Below are 23,211 nucleotides of genomic sequence, written 5' to 3' on the forward strand. Positions count from 1 at the left end.
TAAAATAGGACTTTGTTATACAGATCCTGTATTGCTCTCTCTCAGAATTTTAATTTTGCAGGATTTGGTGAGTTCACGTTCTTTGTTGAGTATATCCTTTAGAGCTTCCAGAGTTTGCCCTCTCCCCCTCAATCTTTGTCTTACAGATTGAAGACAAAGTCTTCTTTGCTTACCATGTCTTCATGGAGAAACCCCTTTATCCTTTGGAGGAATTTCCTTAGTTGTCTCTGGGCATTTTCAGTTGTCTGGACTGTCTTGGCTTGGGATAGCATAGTCTTTTCTGATTCATTTCTTGTCCTCTTATAATTCCGTGTTTTTCATTAATACTTTTGTTTATTGGGCCCATCAAAGTGGTATTCAGAAAGAATGATCCTCTGTGTCCTTAAGTCCTGCTTAAAGTTCTAGACCTTTAAGGGTATCTAGACCTCTAGGGTCTGTGGGCATGTGCAGGCACTCTGCAGAACAACTTCGAGAGCAAATACAGTTGTTTTGTGAAAATTATCCATTCCTAGCTTTACTTTTTTCTCTCTCTAAATTATATGCTCATTTCATTCAGTAAGATTGAATTTATTCACAAGTACAAGAAAAGGTGAGGCCAAAAGCAGAATATAGAGTATAAGCATTGCTGGTATATCTTGAAAACATGTTTGTTTTGAGGACCCTGTAGGAGTAAATAAGACAGGGGATAAGCATCCCAACTCCTATTACCTCAATGCTCTTATTATCATTAACTTAGATCCCTGTTTATCCCAAATCATCCTAAAACCTAATATAAACTTTTCTTTATTACTATTTTTATTTTGGTTATTAAACTTAGAAAAATCTATTGGTCCACACATTCTTTTCTTTAATAGAAAGGTGATGTGACCTTAACAATTTTTGAAAATGAGTTTATTGAGTTACTTTCCAAGAGCTTAAGTGAGAAGTCAGCCTTTATAATCTATACGCAGAGTATCATTTGTATGATTTCCCCCAGAGACATCATATTCCTCTTTCCAGCAGTGAGCTTCTGGCTGGCTTTCCTGCTCTCTTGCATGTTGATGACATCTTCATTCCACAGTCTCCCCACCCTGCCTTCCTTCCTGCTAGTCTGGCCTTCCCAACCCACCAGAGCTCTGTGTTGCCTGAAGACCTGCGGGTTTCCCTTTGCTTTATCTCTTCCGGATTAGTTATAAATGGGCTAAGTAAGAGGAGTTTTACCTTAATCTCTTGACAGTACTGGTGTTTTGTTTTTTAAGAAAGAGCCAAAACATAAAACATTTCTCTTTATCTTTCAGTATGTAGTTTAGAAGTCACAGCCTCTGTGCAATCAAAGGTTTTTTTGAAAGTCTAAAATGTGTGCACACATTTCATATTGGTGATACACTTGTGCCCCAGAAGTTGAAATTATACACAAATTTTATACATGAAATATAGACATAAATATGTATATGCATGTGTTTATAGGTGCATTTATAACTTTTATGTTTATTTATGGGTTTGTATACACACACAAAAAAACTCTGTACTAGCTGTGAAATGTCCTTTTTATTTTTGCAACACAGCTATTGAGTAGACACAGAATTGGAGTGTGGTCAGGAAAAAAAAAAATCACCCTGGAAATCAGAGAGCTAAAACTTCCAGCTTAGCTGTGTCCTTAACCAAATGTGTGACCATGGGCAGTTATTAGACTGTGAACAAATTATTAGACCTTCAGCTTTTTTTTTCCTTTTTTTCTTTTTTTGGTTATAAGAGAGGGTAGAACTCGATCAGTTGTTCTCATCTCTATATATTAGAAGTACTTGGGGGGAACTTTTAAAAATGCAGATGCCCAGGCCCTACCAAGAGATTCTGGTATTTTTAAAAAAATCTCCCCTGTGAGTCTATTACGCATTCAGGGTAAAGAACTGTCAACTAGACAAACTCTCCCTTGGTCTGTGAGTCTCTTTTTTAAGTTGATATTTCTCCTTCCTAAGACAGGACGGGCCAGGCCAACTGCATGGGCCAATCCAGAGCCCTGCAAGATAAGCTGTTCCTTTGTTGAATTCACCTTATACATGTGATTATTACAACACTCAGAGGTAAAGCGTCCTTGTTGTTGCTGTTCAGTCACTCAGTCATGTCCGACTCTTTGCGACCCATGGACTGCAGCATGCTAGGCTTCTGTGTCCTTCTTCATCTCCCGGAATTTGCTCAAACTCCTGTCCATTGAGTTGATGATGTCATTCAACCATCTCATCCTCTATTGCCCCCTTTTCCTCCTGCCCTCAGTCTTTCTCAGCATCACAGGGTCTTCTCTAGTGAGTCAGCCCTTCACTTCAGGGGCCCAAAGTATTGGAGCTGCAGCTTCAGCATCAGCCCAATGAAGAGTTCTCGCAGTATCTCATTCAGTCCTTCTGATGACCGTTTTACATTTTACCAAGGACTAAATTGTGGATTTAGATGTTCTATACTTGCCCACAGTCAAAAGTAATACAGTTAGCCCTCTGTATCCGTGGGTTCCATCTGCAGATTCAACCAACCACAGATGAAACATATGGGAAGAAAAATTCTAGAAAGTGCCAAAAAGCAAAACTTGAATTTGCTGTATGTTGGCAACTATTTACATAGCACTTAAATGGTATTAAGTGTTATAACTAATCTAGAGATGACTTAAAGTATCCAGCAGGGTGTGAGTAGATTATATGCGAATACTGTGCCATTTTATATGAGGGACTTGCGCATCAGCAGATTTGGGAATCTGCAAGGGTTCTGGAACCAAACCCCTCTGGATACCAAGGGACAGCTGTCGATAGTGGAGTTTAAATCCTGGCCATCTGAATCACTAAGCCATGCTGCTATTACTGTTAAGATTATTATTCCACTGCCCTCATTTTACAGATGAGGAAACAGAGACATAGAGATTGTGTAACTTGCCTTAGGTGACCAAGCTAATAAAAGGCAGAGTTAGGATCTGAACATAGCTCTTTGTGATTCGAAAGCCCAAGTTTCAAGCTCCATGACTGCTACTCTGTTGCCTCCCACTTTACCTTACCCACTGCACCCTGTCTGTGCATTGTGCCTCTCTCCGGCCCTCCCTGAACACTAATTCTTTCTTTTTTCTTGCTGTTCCTATGCTCAAAAACAGTCAGTATCTGTTTCTTAGGCCCAAGGTCTTTTGTTTATTTATTTATTTGGACGTTAAAGGCCCACTGAGGTCTGCCCCCTGCCGCCCTTTTATTCCCACAGTGCCGAAAACCCATGCTGTGCTCTGTCGGCCTGATTCCCCGCCATCCCACCAGCGTGCCAGACTTCTGTCTCCAGGCATCTTTCATAGGGTTGCCTTCATCCTTCAGCCAGTTTTCCTTGAAAACCTGTTTTGTGCTGACAGGATCGAGCGGAAGGCCTGAAATCCAGAGGGCCTGAATCTCCCTTCTCTGCTCAAAGCCCCCTTCTCGGGGAGCCCTCCTTCCTCTCCCTGTCCCCTGCTGTGCCTCCCATCTCAACGCTCTCCACATCTGGGCTGCAGTGTGGAGCCTCATTATGGAGTCTTTTATCTCAGGTCATAAGTAACTCTGTGAGGGCAAAGACCATCTATGAAAATCTTGAGCAGATAATCATTGCTTAATAAATAGACATTGAATGAGTTCATTTTGGATAATTGTGCTTTCCCCCTCAAATCAAACTGTCTGCTCTTACATGTATTCTGAGACCAGAAAAGCCAGTTTTTAAAATACAGACTTACAGGAATTTTTTTAGATGTTGTTTGTTATTATGACTTCTAGGAATTTTTTAGAAGCCTGTGCTTTGCTTATTTGAAGGGCAAATAAAACTGATCTCAAACTTTTGCTGTTCTCCCAGTAAATGTCCCGTCGACAGTCATGGAAGCCATGTGCAGACAGGATGCCCTGCAGCCCTTCAACAAGAGCAGCAAACTCTCCCAGGCTCCCCAGCAGCGCTCTGTCGTCTTCCCCCAGACTCCATGCGGCAGGAACTTCTCCCTCCTGGATAAGTCAGGGCCCCTGGAATCTGGATTTAATCAAATCAGCGTGAAGAACCAGCGCGTCCTGGCGAGCCCCACCTCCACCAGCCAGCTCCACTCGGAGTTCAGTGACTGGCACCTCTGGAAATGTGGGCAGTGCTTTAAGACTTTTACGCAGCGGATCCTGCTACAGATGCACGTGTGCACACAGAACCCTGACAGGTAACCCCACCTCTCGTCGCTCCCAGGGTGTGCGTGCTTGTGAGACTCACTGCTTGCCTTCCTGTCGCCTCCTCCAGCCGCACCTGGGGGAAAATCCTGCAATCAGAGGTCTGGAAAGTTGAGAGTCATGTGAGGCGCTTCTTTGGCTTTATTGTGTAGAAGGGCTGCATGAACGGGGGCTGCAGAAAGGAATCTTCTGTCACTTTTCAAAGAGCTCTGCCTGGGTCTAAAGGGAGGCAAAATAGAAGGTGCAAGCTTATGAATATCATAGGTGGAAAAATGAGGTCAGGATAATTAGAATCCTCTCTGTCTTCCAAAGATAATATAGCTGCCCGCTCCGCTGCTGTCACAGTCGTCTCAGGGTTCACCTCCAGTGTGCTGTGGGTATGAACTTAATTAAGTACTAAGAGGTAATGAATTGGAATTTTTTGCTTAGTACTATTTTTCTTCAGAGCATGCAAACCCATAAATCCTGCAAAGCTGTCAAAAGGAAATACCTACTCTGCTAGTGATGTGGAGGAAAACAGATGCCACTTATTCAATAAACTAATATCCACACAGAAGAAAAATGTTGACTAGATACCTCGGAGTCAAAGTTGGTTTGAAAGTTTGTCAATAAAGAATTTTATGGCCATGAACTGAAGATGAAATTTAGCTGAACAAGTGAATTAAAATTTCAGGTACTTTGATGAGTGGCACAGTAGACATAATGGAACTATTATTTATGAATCAAAACGGGTTTATTCGACAGTCTTGATAGCTGGGAGCGCAAAAGACAAAAATCAAATTAATTCAGTAAGAAAGGACAGTGTTTTATCTCTCCTTCACATCCTATGAAAATTTGATTAAATGCTAACTATCTAAAAAACTTTTTAATATAAAGGCAGAAAGTAAATTTTGGAAGTAGAATAGAAGACTCCAAAGCAGGACTCCTGAATTAATTTTCTTAATTTAGCCACTGATTAACCTTAAGCCACTCAGCACTCCTTGCCCTAAGATATATGCACCCAACTGTCCCCTCCTTAGCTCTGCAGGATACAGCAGTGTGCTGGAACCCAAGCAGGCAGGGAGGATGTTGGAGAGGGGGCAGATCTTTTTTATTTTTTAAATTTATTTTATTTCCATTTAATTTATCTTTTTTATCTTTTTATTTCAGATAATGATCCATTTTTAGGAAACACGTGCATTTTTATGTGTGTATATGTTTTCTTTTGTGCCATGCTAGAAACCACTTGCTTGGCATCAAAGCATTGCCGTAACTGAGTGATGTTGAAACATTCATATTAAGTCCATTAAGGCAGCTGTGTCTGTATCATCTTTTAGCTTCAATAGGAGAGCCTCCTGGTGAAAATACCAACAGACTTCTGCATATCTTTGTAGTGTTGGCTTTAAGGGAACACGAAAGTTTTGGAAATGTTTTTCTTATTCCAGAAGGATTTTTTTTTTTTAATTTGCTTTCCTTGCAAGTATACAGATAGCCTCAAGATATATCTGTTCAAAGTTTGCAAAGCATTTTGGTTGGTTTTTTTTTTTTAATATAAGAAGTGCATTACAATTTGTTATTATAAACTTGTCTTTTAAATTGAGGGACTTTAGGTGTGCATGAGTTTAGGTGTATCCTCAGAGATTCATTGTGATCATCACAACTGAATACACAGGTATGATGAAATGATAGTTGAAAATTTCTGGATGGAGGAACTGAAAGCTTAGCTTTGAATATGACGACTTCATGCTGAATGTCATATGAAACAATGAAATATATCATGGTAAATAAAAAGATAGCAAAACAGACTGTTTTGTCTGACCTCAGTTTCGCTTCGAAGACCGTGTGTGTATTCTGGTTTAAGTTCCTGTGAAGTCTGTTCTGTCAAATAATAGTGTTAGAATTTGTAAAGCATCTATGTAATCTGTCAGACAAGTGCCTGACAAATTAGAAAACTTACAAAGTGTACAAAATACGCTTCCACGAGAGACTGTTAGGTTATTGCTGATTCCAAGCTAATCTAGAGTTACTGGCAAAAATCCAGGTGGCTTGAGACTCCTGTCCTGTGTGAGACCCCGCTGGGCTTGTTTGATGCAGATGTCCAGGCGTGGTTTGGCCAGGCCCTCCCAGATGGGGTGAAGTAATGTACTTGATATGCAGGTAGATCACCTCATCTCCTTCTCCTTTCCCTGTACTTTGTTGGTGAAGACTTGAGAGGTGGTCACCATCATTCATGAATAAGTTAAAAGTAAGAATTATGACTTCAATGAAGTAGTCCTTTTATAGGCAGAGTAATAAAATACAGTGTATCTTATTAATAACAGGGAGATGCTTGAATTATTCCATCACATTTGAGTTGGTTAGTGGAGGTAAGGGAAATAGAGATGCTCAGTCTCCTTGACCCACTAGTTTCACTGAGATACATAATGTGCTTTTAGGATATAGGCTTGAAAGAGCTGTATGGTTGGTGTTCCACACTCTCACAGGCTTTCCTGTACCAGCACATTTGGGGGTAGAAGATGTTCTCTCCATAATTCTTAACCACATGAGTGAATTTCCGAAGAGGAGAAATATATAGAACTAAAGGGGAGCATCACTTTGTGCATAGTTATGAGATTTAGATTCTTTATTATCCATGTGGAGACTTTGAACTGCTGAATAGACGTATTTTCTTTAGTGATTGACTCCATAAATTAACTGACATTTAGTCCTTGGCAGTTTGTGCCCATTCAGCCCTATACAGTGAAAAAACTTAAAACATGCCAGTCAGAAACCATTTCCCTTCTATTTGAAAAACGCAAATGCTTTTATTTTGATAGGAAAATCTTGCTACAACTAGAGGCAAGAAAGGGAGACTCAGAAGACAAAGTCAAAAAGTAAACAAGCTAGAGTTTAGTTTCAGACGTGTCCAAGTTTTGAAACAGTCCCCCGAATCTTAGGTCCAAAAGATTTTTCACTCAACAGACTGAATATTTGGCCATGAAACCCAAGACATTTGAACTTTCATCAAAGAGACTGTGTGTGTCTTTATTTGTAAGCTTTTTCATGTGAGGGACCATCAGTAAGTCTATGCCTTGATACAAAGGAAAGAGATCCGAGGATACCCAGGATTGGCAGCCTTACCGATTTTCACTACCATATTATTTACATTGAACACAAAAGGAAAATTCATTTGACCTGGCAAAGTAGCAGTTAGCATTAAAGATAAAAATATACCCATAATAGGGTCCAGAAGCCACAGGATTGTTATTTCTTAATTTTGTTGTGTTAATGTCACGTCTGACTCTGTGACCCCATGGACTATAGCCCACCAGGCTCCTCCATCCATGGGATTCTCCAGGCAAGAGTACTGGAGTGGGTTGCCATTTCCTTCTCCAGGGGATCTTCCCAACCCAGAGATTGAACCCGGGTCTCCCACATTGTAGGCAGACACTTTACCATCTGAGCCACCAGGGATGTCCTAATATTAAACATATCTCCCCCCACCCCACCCCCCCGGCTCCAAATTTCTTCTTCCCTTTTCTCAAGCTACTGACTTTTTCTTTCATGAGTAAATTCAAAGGGAGGAAGCTATAGGAATCTAGATCAACCTAGATATTATTTAGGGATTTCAAAAAACATTTATGGTTTAGCTTAAGTTTATTCCAGGTGGTGCAGTGGTAAAGAATCTGCCTAACAATGCATGTGATGCCATCCCTGGGTTGGGAAGATCTCCTGGAGAAGGGAATAGCAACCCACTCCAGTATTCTTGCTTGGGAAATTCCATGGACAGAGGAACCTGGCGAGCTATAGTCCATGGGGTCACAAAGAGTCAGACATGACAGAGCGACTAAGTGTACACACAGGCACATAAGCTTATCATCCAGACAAGGGCAGCTTGACAGACTTGTGCTTGAACCAGGAATTAGAAATCCCTTTCCCTTCTGTTTTTTGCTGCAGAGACTCTCCAAGGTCCCACTGAGGGTAGTGGCGGTGGTTATGGGGCTCCAGAAAGGAGTAAGCAAAGCCTTCAATCACAGTGGGTTATTTTCTGATGAATATGTTCTATTTTATTCTCTGCAGAATGTCTTTACAGTGCTTATCTTTACTTTGCATCATTTTCCTTTCCTTCTTGATTGTGCCACATGGGGAAAGCTTGCCTTTACACTCGTGGACACACTCACATTTGACACACTCACAAATATCAGCCACTCACATTTGTGTTTTGAGCGTCCTTGTTTATATAATTGTATGTGGAAGTACCAGAGGGGAAGATAACTCTAGAAAGAGCTGTGTGATGGGAGGAACCTGAAGATAATCCATCACCATAATAGTTGCTTTGGAATGCATCGGTGTTTCTGTTCCATTGTTTCCCCCTCCCCTACGTGTGAAGGTTATCTTCTCTCTAGCTTTCCATGTTCTCCGAGTGTCTTGGCTCTGTACTTCTGCCAGTCTCCTGAAATCTTTTCCTCCTTACATAGAGCTTAGTTCTTTTCTCACTCAATACAGCCTGCAGTGACCTAAATGGCGCCCCATTTGAAGTCTCTGGGGATGGGCTCTAGGGCTTGACTGACGGGGAGCAAGGAGGGAACGTGGGCCCAACTGAACAGCTTTTGTCCTGGAGGCTTTCATGCCATGAAAGAAAAATCAAGGAAGGATTAATAATATTTTAAACCAAACCACACTTAATTTTGTTAAACGTTTCATCCTTTTCCTGTGTGTACACCAAACCAATTACAGACGCAGGGTAAATGAATTGCACATTTTACTCGTCATCTTTGGCAGAGGAGCCACCAGTTGCAGAGAATGCCAGGGGATGCAGAAAACCATCCTGCTGCTTTCTTTCTGCTTAGAAATTTACCAGCATTGATATATGCTAACTAAATCGACCCAGGCTTTGTCTGTTTTTTTAGATATTTCATTGTTGAGGACGGAGCACCTCCTACTTTTTCTTGAAACTTGATATTTCTGTGTTGGAACAAGACACACAAGGTTATTTAAATTAATCCAAATTAAAGAAAATAATATTTTAGTTTCTTAGTCACCCTAGCCACATTTCCGGTGTTCAGGGGCTGTGCGTGTCTAGTGGTTCCCCTATTGAATAGTGTAGATACACAACATTTCCATCATGGGACAGCACTGCTAGGTATCTCAAGTAGTGTTTAGAAAAAACCAAACAGCCAAAAGCTTTTTCTGGTTACTAGATGTGATTGCTTTGTGAGGAGTGCTCATTGCATTTGTTTGGAGAATAATAAAATGATATATGTGTATGATAACTTGGAGAGAATCAAAGTGCTTTAGAAAGGAGAGTCTATTTAGTTGCCCGGTGACCTGCGATCCTACAAAGAGTGAAGCTGAACATGGCACATGACAATGCCAGTCTTCCTGTTCTGCTTCTGCTTCAAGGGATGCAGACTTTGGGACTGAAATTGATCGTATCCAAGAGTTTAATAAATTAAGACTTACTTTTTTGTTGTTGTTGATAGTTTCATTTTTTTCACTTTTAAAAAATTCTTTTATAATTTGTAGAACTTTTCAAACCCTACCCTCTATTCTATGAGTCTTTTTTAAAAATGTACAATTTTTAAAGGTTACTTTCCATTTATAGTTACAACACAATATTGAATGTATTCCCCTTGTGCAAGACATCCTTAAGCCTATCTTACACCCAAGAGTTTGCATCTCCCACTCTTCCATCCCTATACTGCCCCTATACAACCAGACCTTGAAAAGTTAATGGGAATGTTCGTCATCAGAATAAAAAGCTGAAAATGGCAAGTGATTCTGTGCCCTCAAAGCCGTTTAGATGTAAACTGAGAGGTGAGGAGTCAGGGTGTGCTAATAAAAACATACCTACAGAGTCTTAAATCTTGAGGTCAATTGTTTCCAAACAAGTTGTGACATCTGAGATTCTGTAGTAGCCATGATGTTTTCTAAGTGCTGCTCTTGGGCATGAAGATTTCATTCTGTCTTAAATATATTCTTGTGTGCTTAGGTCAACACTGGGATGCAATCAATGTTAAATTTACTTTTTGATCATTTCCTTTTATTCATTCTTGAGAAATATTGAAAATCCAGATAAAGAAGGACCTTGTCTGTATTTCCTGAGGGCTCACTTTCCATATATTTCTAGGCTGAGAGAGAGAATCTGTTGTTATAATGGCAAATAGAGTACACATTTTGGTACTAAAGTCTACATAAAATAAGTATCTGCAAAGGTGAATATGACAATATGGTCTAAAATCTTACTCTTCAGGGTATCAGAATTAAAGGGATATCACTTTGTTTTTGAGATCAGCTAAAGTTTGTTCCTGTATTTCAGTTCTAGATTTTCTTGTTGCTTGGAAGTCTCAATGGTTTACCAAGTTAGTTTAAATAGTCCATATTTTAATTAGCAGGATTAGAGACAAAACTGTGGAAGCCTGGCTACAGGGCACTGGCTGGACAGTGGAGGGTGGAGGTCACATGGTTGATGCTGTCTCCCATGAGGCTGTGTCTTGGCCAGATCCTTAGGTGGCACATGTTTGTTGATTATCTAAAAGCAGGAACAGAACAGGATGGGATGCGAGAGGGCAACTAGTTCAGTCCATCCTGCTTACCAGAGCGATGAGGGACAGGGAAGTTGGGCGACTTGTCAAGTCCCACAGCTGATTAGGTTCAGAAGCTGAAGCAGGACTCATCTCCATTTCCCTCATTTGAGGCCATTCCATTCATTCAGCTGAATTGTGCAGAGTTTTAAAAGCTGTGCCATAGGTCACGGGATACCTAGCAAACCTCTCTCAGGCTAGTACTGGCCAAGGTGATGTTTTGGAATCCAGTTTGCCTTTCATTGTTGTTACCTTGATATAAGAATTCAGCATAAACCCCTCTGTGGTCATTTCTTCTCTTTGGTGTGTAAATCTTTGCCACCTTGATTATTAGTATAAGAAGGCTGGAATGACTTCTGACTACAGGAGATAAATCACTCCAACTTTTGACAGCAGAATTAGAAAAAAAGAAGAAAAGATTAATTGGTTTTATTTAGTGGCTTATTTTTTATTGTGATAGCTATTAAAAATAGATAACCAGAGGCTAATAAATGTTAATGGTCCTTCACTATTAGAAAAATCAATTGTCAGTGGATATAGCATATATTAATACATTATTTTGTTTATGATCTTCAGTAACATTAAAGAAATTCACCCCGAGAGAATGATTTCTGGAGGACCCCTCTAAGGTTAATGGTTACTACAAAGAATAGATTTGGCAAAAGGACATTCTCATCTACATATAATTTTAATGACATCAAAGCTTTATTTTATCATTGTAATAAAATGCATGTGCAATTTGTCAAGTTTGATAAACTCCTTACCAAGGACTCTTATATATTTCTTGGAAACTTGTTTGAAAGCAGATAGATTTCTAAATGTAAGTAATTAAAATTGTATAGTATTGAGTTATTGACCAATCCTGGACTATTAATCAAGCTAAAAAATTCTACAATCAGTGCTCAGTGTGCTGAAGCCTGGTAAAATAATAGTATTTGTGTTCAGTGAGGCAAGTAGCCACAATTAAGCACTTCACTTGACAAATGAGAGGGTACACTTTATTTTGCACTTAATTGAATTGTTGTACATGCTCAGTCACCGTTGTCTCCTGGCCCTACATTTTGGTTTCCAGTCATTGGAACGTATGAATTTGCTAAAGGTAGAGCAATTAAGTCTGTTTTAGTCACTGGCTTTCTAAACACAGCCAGAAATGTGTGCGCCACAAGCCAGGGCTTCCTGAGCTCTCTTGATATCACTCATGACAGATTATTAATTTTCTTAACAAAAATTTTGATAAACAAATTAGAGCCCTGTCAAGGAATGATATGAAATAGCCTCGAATAGGGAAAACTCCCCAGGTTTTATATCACTCACCAGATTCTGCTTAAGTAAGCAGAAGAACTTCTGTAGAGAAGACAGAATTTTAATCTATTTTATGAAAACCAAAAATTGATTTCCTTCTCAGGAGCTGAAAAGAACGTGCTCCGATAATCTTGCTAATTATCAGGTATTTGTCACAACTTCCTTCCATTTGCTTTTGCATCCCAGTCTTCCTCCTGCAAACATAGTGATATCCTGTCATTTCTGGGCTGCTATAAATCATTGCTTGCTACCAGATTAAACTGGGGAGCTGAAGTTTCAGAAAAAGACCCAGTGGATAAATATAAGTCAGGGTTGTGGGTGGAGAGAGAGTAAATTGAAGTCAGGATGTCTTTTTCAAAGAAGCAAATCTTAGTGCATGACCGTGTTGATCTGTGTGCTACCAGATAGCCACAAGTTGGGGATGTGCTGTAGACAGAGCCCAGGACCACCTAGTATCTTTTAAAACACACATGCAGCTTGCCAACTTGCCTGCCTGTTTGCCTGGGACTTAGAATAAAGTCCAGTCACTCTTGAGTGACCTTGGCATCAAGAGCTTATTTCCTTTGAGGACAGTTTATCCTCCATTTTCTGAACTTACAGAGATAATAATAACTGCTTTCCCTGAGGATTATTGTAAAGATTAAACCAGATAATTGATTTTAACGCACTTGGTAAAGTTAAAGTGCCACAGAATTATGAGAGACAATTACATATTTTCTCTTATACCATTTTCCTTCATCAAGTCTGTACTCTCAAAGCTCCCATATTTGCCTGGGGGTGGGGATCAAAGTAGGAAATAGAAGTTGTGGAAATGGTGCGGTTAATATTGGAAAGGAATATTTGTGGGGGTACTGAATGTGTCTCATCAGCTTTGTGAATTTTGTTCCTATGGCAACAAGTATAGTAATGAGAACCCAGTGGCCCCAGCTCTATGCTTTGTTACAAAAACTGAATGTTACCAAAACCTTTAGGCCCTAGCCTCGTGATGCTAACTTCTACTGACTAATGTAGAATATAATGACCAGGTAGTGTCTTCATTTGTTGCAGACCTTACCAATGCGGCCACTGCTCCCAGTCCTTTTCCCAGCCTTCAGAACTGAGGAACCACGTGGTCACTCACTCCAGTGACCGGCCTTTCAAATGCGGCTACTGTGGTCGTGCCTTTGCTGGGGCCACCACTCTCAACAACCACATCCGAACCCACACTGGAGAAAAGCCCTTCAAGTAAGTAGTGGCTCGTGCTGCCTCCTTCCTTTCTCCTCGCCTTTCCTGAGAGCCGGCAGACAAGGTGGGCAGCAGTGCCCACCTCAGCCAGCTGCTGGAGAAGGCTGGGTACAAAGTCAGCGTCCAGACTGCAGAATTACCTGCTTGTGTAGTAGCTGATGCTGGGAAAATGAATTCAGAATATTTATATACTGAGCCTGGCTTGAGCTGTGCAGCCTTGAACATGAGTCATTCTTTGTGATCTGTTTTCTCATAAGTAAAATAATGAGGTAGGAATGAGTAATTTAGAGATTCTTTCTAGTTTCTCAGGGTCTGTGCCTCTGGAATTTGAACTGGGAGCCTCGCAGAGTGCCATCTGTGGCCATCTGCAAGGTGGCCACAGTTGAGAACAGCTGAATAATTGTCTCTTGGGAAATTTGAACTCTTTAAACTTCTGATGAATGATTTCCTCCTCTTTTATGTGTAAGGAGGTTTGAATCTGTTACAGCAGCCAACTGGTAGCTTCTCAATGTGCCCCTTTGGATTTCAGACTTACCATGGTAATGAAAGAAAGAAAAACAAAACCAAACACAGGACATGTTTGAGTTCTTGAGGATTCAAGGAATGTGGAAAGAGGTAGACAAGGGCTTTGGCCAAGGCAAGGGCACCTGAGCAAGAAACGATGTTTCTAGATACAGCACAGTCATGAAAACAGCGGACGTTTGAATCCTGTAAGACGGCCTTTTCATTCTGTCACTCATCCTTCATGTATGTGTGTGTTCATTCATGCAGCAAATATTTATTGAGCACCTTCTTTTGTGCTAGGCACACTGCTAGGCATAAGAGATAAAAAGGTGAATGAGACTCAGCCCCCTAATCTTTGAAGACCTCATGGTTTTGGGGGAAGCCCAATTAATAAGCAAGTATTACCACATAGGTGGAAGGCGTAAAATTGAAAAACAGTAAGGCGTGTGTATACAGTGTTTCGGGTAGCACGGAAGTGGAGTAATCAATGCTGTCTGGAGGAGATGAGGTTTAAGGTATGTTTTGAATGCTGAGTAGGAGTTTTCCAGACATACAAGGGAAGAAGGCTTTCTGGAAGCCCATGTGGGATATGGAAAGGCTTGGGAGTGTGAACCAGCTTGTGTGAACAATTGGTCATCTCAGAACAGGTTTTACTGTCTGTGTGATAGGCTCTTCTTTGTTCAGCCCTCTTATATCTCTCTTTGCTCATTTGCCATGATGACTGTACTTGATTAAGAAGGAGCATGAAAAGGGCATGGATATACAGTCTGTTTACCTTCTGTTCAGTTCAGTTCAGTCACTTAGTTGTGTCTGACTCTTTGTGACCCCATGGACTGCAGAAAGCCACGCTTCCCTGTCTTTCACTATCTCCCGGAGTTTCCTCAAACTCATGTTCATTGAATCAGTGATGCTATCCAACCATCTCATCCTCTGTCATCCTCTGTCATCCCCTTCTCCTCTTGCCTTCAGTCTTTCCCAGCATCAGGGTCTTTTCCAGTGAGTCAGCTCTTTGCATCAGATGGTGAAAGTATTGGGGCTTCAGCATCAGTGCTCCAGTGAATATTCAGGGTTGATTTCCTTTAGGATTGACTGGTTTGATCTCCTTGCTTCTATAGGATAAGATCAAGTAAGAAAGGAAATAATTCAGGCAGCAGGAGGCGAATCCCCTTGCTGGTCTCAGCCAAGGAGTCTCTGCAGAGTGTCAGTCCCTATGCTTTTCCCTCCGGACCTGCTGGGTGGAACACGCAGTTGCCATGGTGCTCAGCCAGGCGGGGCTTGGCTCACAGTGGCAGAGTCCTGCTGGTCTGCATCCTGCATGCCTCAGTGTCCGCAGCTGAGGGAAAGGTCATAAACACTCATCTTCATCCACTTCCTCACAAATTAGTAACCTTTATTCATTATTCTTAACTATTTTCCATTGTGGTTTAATTTATGACATTAATTAATAATTGCAAGTTTTCATTTTTGTCTGTGTTTGTGGGTGGAGCTTGTTTGTTGCATAAGACATCTGGTGAGGGGACTGGATGAGGTCTAAAAATCCAGCCTGCACCACACCAGGCAGGCGTGTTCTCTGGGGCTGCTATAGCCCTGAGCAGCCCCTTTCTTTCTAGTCCACTGTGAGTTAGCACAGCCCTGGAGTTCCCTAGGGCAGGTGTCTGTGTCCTGCACAGTGGGCTTTGTCATTGCCCCAGGTCCTCAGGGGGTTCACAATCTCTGGCTTCACCACTGCTCTGGATGTGGGAGATGACAAGGGCACACTCCCTGCGCCTATGAGCAGGAGAGCTCTTCAAAAGCAGAGATGCAAGAGGGCCAACGATCCTCCTGGCCCCTTATAACAGGGAAGGTAGCCAGACAGACACAGTGCCAGGCATCAGATTGATTTTTATCTTGTTGCTGTGTAAATAGATTTTAGTAATTAATTGAAGAGGTTTCAGGGTCAGAATGGGAAATAGATTTCTGTTAATGTTAAGGTGTTACTTAAGTGTAACCTCGTTGACTCCACTCAATTTTTTTCCTCTAACATCCCGTTTTTGTCATGTTTCCGATAAAGGTGCCATTTTAACTTACTTTTAATTCATCAGATTAGTAGTTCCAGGACTTTAGTATTTGTATGTTTTTCCTTTCTCAAAGTATTTTTAGGGACCATAACCTAATTTCATCTGGAAAAACAAAGGAACACCAGAGTTGGTTGGATTAGATTCTTTGTGCACGGTTTAGTTCCTTCTGCTTCTTCTTGTATTAAGATAGCCACATGCTGCGGGGTTTTTAAAAATTTTTCAAATATATGTTGCCAGGGGAGACCTGAGTGAACACTTACTTTTTGAGTGCAAGATATAAACGTCTTCTAGGAAATGGAAAGCTAAATCCTTCAGTGTATACAACCGGATCGTTCAGGATTGAACTATCCCAGGGGAATTTTGGGAATCTTCCAACCATAGCTCATGGATATCCATCCCATGGACATTTGTAAATATTTTGAAGATATCCTTTTACAAGCCTATAAAACAAACATTCAAAAAAAAAAAAAAGTTTGTTGCAGATTAGTCAATAAAATGGGTTTTGCCACAACAGTTAATTTTACTACTTCAACTAATGGGTATTGACTTAAACAATTTTGCAAAGAAGGAAAAGAATCTTGTAAAGAAGCACAACCCTAAACTATACACTTTGGGCAGCTTCCAAATAGATGCCGCAAAGGATTCAGTCCCCAAACTGTCACACCCCAGGGCCTGGGAGGCCTTTGCAGGATTCTTGGGGGGCCAGGCCCCAGCAGGGGAAAGCCCTTTATAACTTCTAAAATCTTCCGCTGAAAAGTGGTTTTTCAAGGCAAATCAAGATTGGTGCCATACAAGCAGCCTGGAGAAGATCTGGTATTGAGAAGAGAGTTTCATTCCAGGCTTTGTCTCATGGTGTGATTGGCTGAAATCCCACTGAAAAACTCCCCTCTCCCCGCTCCCCCCATGCTCTAGGTAGACCTTGAGCTTGTCAACGGCTAACCTGGGCTGTGGACTCTGAATGTGTAAGGTGAAGGAGATCATAGGAAAAGCACATTTCAAAGGATCATGTACTTTCAGTTTGTACTGTGAGACTGGAAGTTGTGGAGAACAAGGGACGAAGATAAGACTTCATTTCATCTCACAGTAATTGCCAAGCGCTTTATCAAAAAGAGGAGGGAAGGAAGGAAGTTGTCAGTCTCCAACTTACTCTTTACAATAAGATCTCCTTCTCCTTCTCTGTTATTAAACATGAACTCTCAAGATTTCAGGGAGGCTGCTCTGCCTGGAATCCATGTGAGCTGCTTGATGCCTGGCTTCTGGGCCTGGGAAGACCAGGAGTTTTCATAGTTTCTTTTCCTCCTCATCATTAGAAGCAGGGAAAATGCTCGTCACTACGTTTTTGCCTTAAGACAATTTGACTTAGTATAGAAAATAATCAAAGGATATTCCAAAAAGCATCTCATATTTTAACAAGATCTAGTCAAAATCAAAGCAAATCAAAAAAGCACATCAGTAAATATGCATAATATGCAATGAATGTGCATTGCATCATAAGTACGAAGCAGTCTGATTTAATTCAGGAAGTATTTGGTGACAGGCCATCGAGGACCAGAAAGAAAGCTTCCTGCATGTTTTCTGTGTGACAGAACTTGACATCATTTTACACTTCCGTCAATTTCAGGTGACAATTGTTAAGCTCCCTCTGAACCTATAAGCCAGTCAGCTATCATGTTAAGTAAAGAACGATCTCAAATCTAAAAGGAACTCAAGTGTAATTATAGAAGATGCCCACATTGGTACAAAGCTGGGGACTTGCTCTTTGCTGAAATATTTGGACAACTTTCCCTTCGTTGTTCCTGCGACGTTTGCTTCCAGGTTGTGACATCAGCACTGTGAGAAAGACCCTGTGCCCGAGCAGGTCTTTTCCTCCTGGATCATTACCCATGTCTTTCTTTCTCTTTTTTTCTGCTAAGTAGCATGAAATCCAAGCTTGGAGGGTCCCGTGCCCAGGCACTTGTCTGGGACTGTAATTCAGGATTAGTTCACTCCCAGGCCAGCTGAAGTCCAGCTCTGACCTGCCAGAGCTGTCTGTCTGTCCTGATGAGTTCTTAGTGTCTCTGAAAATGATTTGTGAAGAGATTTGTTTCTAAAATTAAAGACGATGAACATAAAACCAAGGCTCTTCCTTTATTAAAAAATGGTTTTCTATCAAGCTTTTTTTACTTCCTTAATTATATAAATGGTATTCTTATAATTACTAACACACATAAGTATTCATTCTGGTAGCCCACTTTTCTCCAGAAGGGGAAATTCCTAGGTAAAGGATCTAAGTTAAGGTAACTGTCCACACATCTGCGTACGTTTTCACTCACACTTGGTGAGCAGATGGCCCTAGAGAAGATTTTTCAGTGATGATCTCAGGAGCCCTATAGATTTAGTAAATCTCCCGACTATGACAACAACAAATGGTTCCATGAGTGTAAATATCTGGGAGGCATTCAGGCAAACACATGAGAAAAGTGTCAACCCAGCTTGTACTATCTGATGCTTATATATAGACATGCACCCTTGCCATATACAAAGCACTGCACTTCCCACTTCTGAACTGTTTATATCCTGATACACGAGATCAGAGGTACAAAAGCACAACCTACGTGACTGGTCATTCCTTACAATTGTTCAAACTCTTCTGCTCTCTTTGAAATTGATTCTAAAGCTTAAAAAGTTTTAAAAAGAAGGAATATAATAATTTGAAAGTTTATCGGGCAGTGCAAGGTAGTATATTTTGACACACCAATCCAGTAACTAATCAGTTTTCTAATAAACAATCAGCAGCTCGCTGGCATGTCATCAGCACTTCAGGAGCTCTGGAGAGGGGATAAGCTGCCCATGGACGTTAATGAATACACCAAAAATCATTAGCTGATCAATACTTCTGAGTTATTTTCATTGAGCTGATAGGTCTGATACATTAAAGCTGACATTATACATTTGTCAAGATCACAGTGCAGTTTTTAACAGTGGAACAGGCTGCTAAGAATATTCCCTGAAAGACAATCAAAGAAACACAACTTCCTCATCCTGACACATCCAGCTGGCACGGGAGCCCTGAAAAATCCAAGTGTGATGGTCAAGCTCCAGCCTCCCGATGTTAAAAAAAAAATAGGTGGGACTCCCTAATATGGATAGAGGTGCTTTATTTTTATAGGTAATTGTCTTCCTAGCAAAGCACTTTGTGTACTTTACTCAAAAGGAAAATGAGAGACCCTCCGACTGGATAATGGGGCTCACAGCACATGTGATGCAGTGCGGACTTTCTGCTGAGGGCTTTCCCTCAGCCCCACCAGTGACCAGGATTGCCTCATTTAAAAGAAGACACGTGTCTGCAGCTCTCCCCAGTATCTTTTCCTTCAAAAGTTTGAGGGGAGGACATTAGGGGGAGAGCTAAGGTGGCTGCTGTGCCCTAGTGGGTGCTTGACCAGTGCTCCAGGTAGCCCAGACAAGCAGCCTGAGTGACAGGGAAGCCACTATCTGCAGAGCTGGCTTCTGCAGCGTGTGTGTGCACGCATGTGTATACACACACAATCATCGATAACCAGCCAGGAACCACCACCCCATAGAAAAACCAGAGGACACCGTTGGATGTGTGTGTGTGTGTGTGTGTGTGTTTTGAAGATTGTGTAGCCATCAAGCGAGTTGGTATGTGTTGCATGGAAGATGGGTTAGGCCCAAGGTCTCTAGATTAGCTATTTTATTTTTTAAGTTAAGGAGACGAGATATTCTTGGTGGTTATTAATGGACACACTGACTCTTAAGTATGGCCCACATGTACATTCTTTCTGCTGTGTCTGGTAGAGAGGTGAACTTGAAACACACAAACATTGATTGAGTTTTTCCCTATCCCTCTGCAAACATTTTTTAACCCTAACTTTGGTTGAGGTGCAATACTCTAGCTTTTGCACAAAAGCGGCCACTCATACCCACCTCCCACACTCACCACAGACTAATGCATTGCTTCCTCCAGTTTCCAGATTCAGGGCTGATGGCTCTCTGGCCACTGTGCTGAGGGGAGTAGAATTCCCGATTTCAAATTAGCAGCAGGTGAAATTCTATTTGTCATCCATTTCTCTTTGGGGTTACGGAGCAGAAAACTGCAGACAAGCTGCTGCTTTGATGGCTCACTCCTAAAAATCTCTTTTTGTTCTTTATCTATTTGAACTGACAGTGATCAGAGCTGCAGCAGGACAGGGCCCTCTGGAGAAATCACCTTCCCCCTGCCTATTGACAGATCCCTCTGTTCTGCATCAGCCGGGCTTTGTCCCATCACGGGCGTCCGGGCCTTGGAAGGAGCCACCAATTAAACCTCTTGAGCCGGTAAAATCTGAAGCCACTTTGGAGTGTCTGTTCTGATTAGGCAGGATGAGAGGAAGCCCATCACCCTGCGGGCCCCGCTCCCTGGTCTCAATTTTCTCTCTTGCCTCCTCCAGGTGTGAGAGGTGTGAGAGGAGCTTCACGCAGGCCACCCAGCTGAGCCGACACCAGCGGATGCCCAATGAGTGCAAGCCAATAACCGAGAGCCCAGAATCAATCGAAGTGGATTAACTGATTGACTGCTTGGAATTAAACTGCAAGGAAAGTCATGATTAAATGTCACGGACACTTAAGCAAAACCAAAGATTTCCTCGAAGCAACTTTCAATCAGTCCCAGAAAACCAAAAGCAGTAATAAAATAAGTAAGATGTTAAGAGATATTGATCCTGGCGTGGAAGTCAGACCAGGAGAGAGATTATTTATTTATGACTAGGGATGAGACTCATTTCAGTGGACAACCAACCTGGGATGGCTTACATTTCCAGGCCCACCGTGTATTTGCTTTGTTTCTAAAAAGCTTTTTTTAAAAAACTGTTATTTAATACCAAAGGGAGGAATCGAATGGGCTCTTCTGCCCACAGTTGTGACTGAGAATGCACAGGGACTTGTTTCTCATTGCACCTTTTTTAGTAGCATGAATTCAAGGGGACCCATTGTACAACCCTTCTTCCTGCTGTTGCAGTTTGGCCTGGCCTCTGCCTCGGGCCGCCCAGCGGGGACTACGGATGCAGTTGCTGGAGCCTTTGCTGAGTCCGGGCCATCTTCAGCCCCACAGGCGCTCCATGTCTGTGTTTTCCACGCTTACTTCTCATGCACTTTTCTCATGGCTCCTTCTATCCAGCAGCTGGTCTTGATGCAGAAGAGCCTGAAAGAGGAAGAAGATGGTTTAAAATTTAAAATTCAAGTGGAAAAGAAAAATGGGGACTTACCGTGTCCTGTCAGGATTTCAGAAACATTTAAAATGTATGGAGCTTCATAATACAGTATATTATTGTTCCAAAGCAGCTAGTTGAGAAAATTTTGTTTTCATGTTTTCAGTAACATTTTAGCGTTAAAAAAAAAACAAACAAACCCACGAAAATAAAGTACTTCAGTGAGAGGCTGAATATAAGATATTAAGCTTCCAGTACTTTTTTTGTTGTGTCTATGAAAGCATTGAATATGTGGCAAAAGTCACGCCAAGCCCCACCGTCAAGACCATTCTAGGCATCTTCATCTTTCTTCCTTGTACCTCCAAGGGGAAGCCTGGGATGCCCTCCTGAGTGTGGGGAAGCGTTTCTGCAAAAATAGGTGAAAATAGCCCAGACAAGGAAACCTTGAGAGGAGGAGCCATGCAGAGGGTTGTGGTTAAAACAGACTGCCCTGGAACAGCTAATTTTATCAAGAAGAGTTACCTTCTCATCCCCTCTGGCCCTTGATAATATTCTTCTTTCAGCATTGATCCACTGAGAGAGAAAGGAGTATGTGCACAGTTTCACTGACCTTTGATTGAGTGCTAGGAGAGTGAGTGTCACTTCAGCTAGCCTTTGGGCAGTTCAGCAACGGTGCTCAATAAGATTGGGTCCTATTCCACGCAATGATCCAACATCAGGAAGAACTGACAGCCCTCGCTTATAGGCCTTTAGCTCCCAGCGACATTGGAGAGACTGAGTCTACCTTGATGACCAGTGTAAATCTGAACAGCTTAGAGCACACACCAGCAGCAGTCTTTGTAGGTTTCTTGGTCACGTGATATCAGGACACACCCTTTTAAGGAATTCCTTGTCTTTTTAGCCTTCCCATTGTCTTCCGGTAACAAAAATACAAGACACATAACTGAAATGGTCACCGATAGGCAAGGATATCTGTGGTTTGGTTTAACCTGTTGTCATGTATTTTGTTCTAAGAAATCTTCCTTCCCTCTTCATTTCACTTTCCCCATCCCTTAGCACCCATTCTGGCACATTTAAAATGGAGTGAAACAGGGCCTCACTAATTGTGTTTTAACTTATTTATATACGTCTCAAAATAATCTTTCATGGAGTTTGGCTAATTCTGACCTCCATTGTCCAATCTGAAGTCATTCACATTTCCCCCCATTCTTGTTGGCCCCTTGTCATAAAAGTAGTAAGTAATCTGTGCAACTGTGTTGCTGTTTCTGATGGAAAATGCTTTCTCTGGTGGATTGGAATGTGTTGAACTTTTATAGTTTCTTGTCCTAAGTGATGGAGACATTTGATGAAAACATGTGCCATTGGGAAGGGTGGAAAGAATTATGTAGCGGTACTAACTGGAAATCTCCAAGACAATAACACACTGGCTACACTGATGAGCAGGCTGTTGGATTTTCTCAAGTTGAAACATTTGGTTATACTTTTTCAACATGATAAGGAACTCACCTGTTTGTTTCTAATATTGTTTTCCATGAGAAAAACCAGTTCTGCATTTTGTCTCACTTCCTAAGTTTTACATAGTGCACCCCAGCCAGTGCCCATGAGCTCCCATGCGAGTATGGGAAGCCTTCTCTCTGCCCTGTAGTCATGTAGTCAGAGTTTCTGTGACAGTGTGACAGTGGTCTCTGCCAGGCTAGTGGCTTTGCCGACTGATCCCAAACTCCCACTTAATATGGTGATAACCTCAATACTGAAAGAGTCTTCTAGCTTTCTGCTCATGTAAGCATCTTTTCCTCCTTTATAAGTAAGGGATAATTTTGCCATGTCATTTCCACCAAATTTAGCCTGAAAATATTTGCCACTTAATAAATAGAAATTTATAATAGACATTCAGAAATTTCACACTGCTGAGCCATTGCTGGCTTCTAGCAGACTGGCCTTGGCCATCGGTCTACTGGTTAAGACAGGCCTGCACCTGTGGATTGACTTGGAGCCCTGAAGCATATACTAGCATCGTTTGGGTCCTAAATGCTTTTCATCAAAGTATGTATTGGGCAGGAGGGTGGTGGAGGGAGTTTCTCCCTAAAACCTACCAACAATTGCTTTAGCCTTTTCTGTTTAAAATTAACAGATATTCTCTAGGAACACTGCCAATGGGTAGTAGATGCTGCAGTCATCAAGAGTCGCTAGTTTTCCTTATTTTCAACTTCCTAATCATTGTATAATGTAA

At 41.5% G+C, this 23,211-nt stretch overlaps 1 protein-coding gene across 4 annotated transcripts in view; it reads left to right on the forward strand.

Annotated features, from left to right (window-relative positions):
- The window catches only part of PRDM6 (PR/SET domain 6), a 113,182-nt gene that overhangs the window by 87,092 nt on the left and 2,879 nt on the right, over window positions 1-23,211 (forward strand). Inside the window, exons 6-9 of one of the 4 annotated variants that reach the window (XM_044947822.2) lie at window positions 3,820-4,162; window positions 13,061-13,237; window positions 19,964-20,112; window positions 20,226-21,228. In XM_044947822.2, the coding sequence (XP_044803757.2) occupies window positions 3,820-4,162; window positions 13,061-13,237; window positions 19,964-20,099 (656 nt within the window). In that variant the 3' untranslated portion in view covers window positions 20,100-20,112; window positions 20,226-21,228. Of the gene's footprint in view, window positions 1-3,819; window positions 4,163-13,060; window positions 13,238-16,035; window positions 19,092-19,963; window positions 20,113-20,225; window positions 21,229-23,211 lie in introns of those variants that run through there. The other 3 variants (XM_044947824.2, XM_045166598.1, XM_025293017.3) reach the window with 3 other exon arrangements.

This window comes from Bubalus bubalis, chromosome 9 (assembly GCF_019923935.1).
Source record: "Bubalus bubalis isolate 160015118507 breed Murrah chromosome 9, NDDB_SH_1, whole genome shotgun sequence".
In the NCBI taxonomy this organism is placed as follows: Eukaryota; Metazoa; Chordata; class Mammalia; order Artiodactyla; family Bovidae; genus Bubalus; species Bubalus bubalis.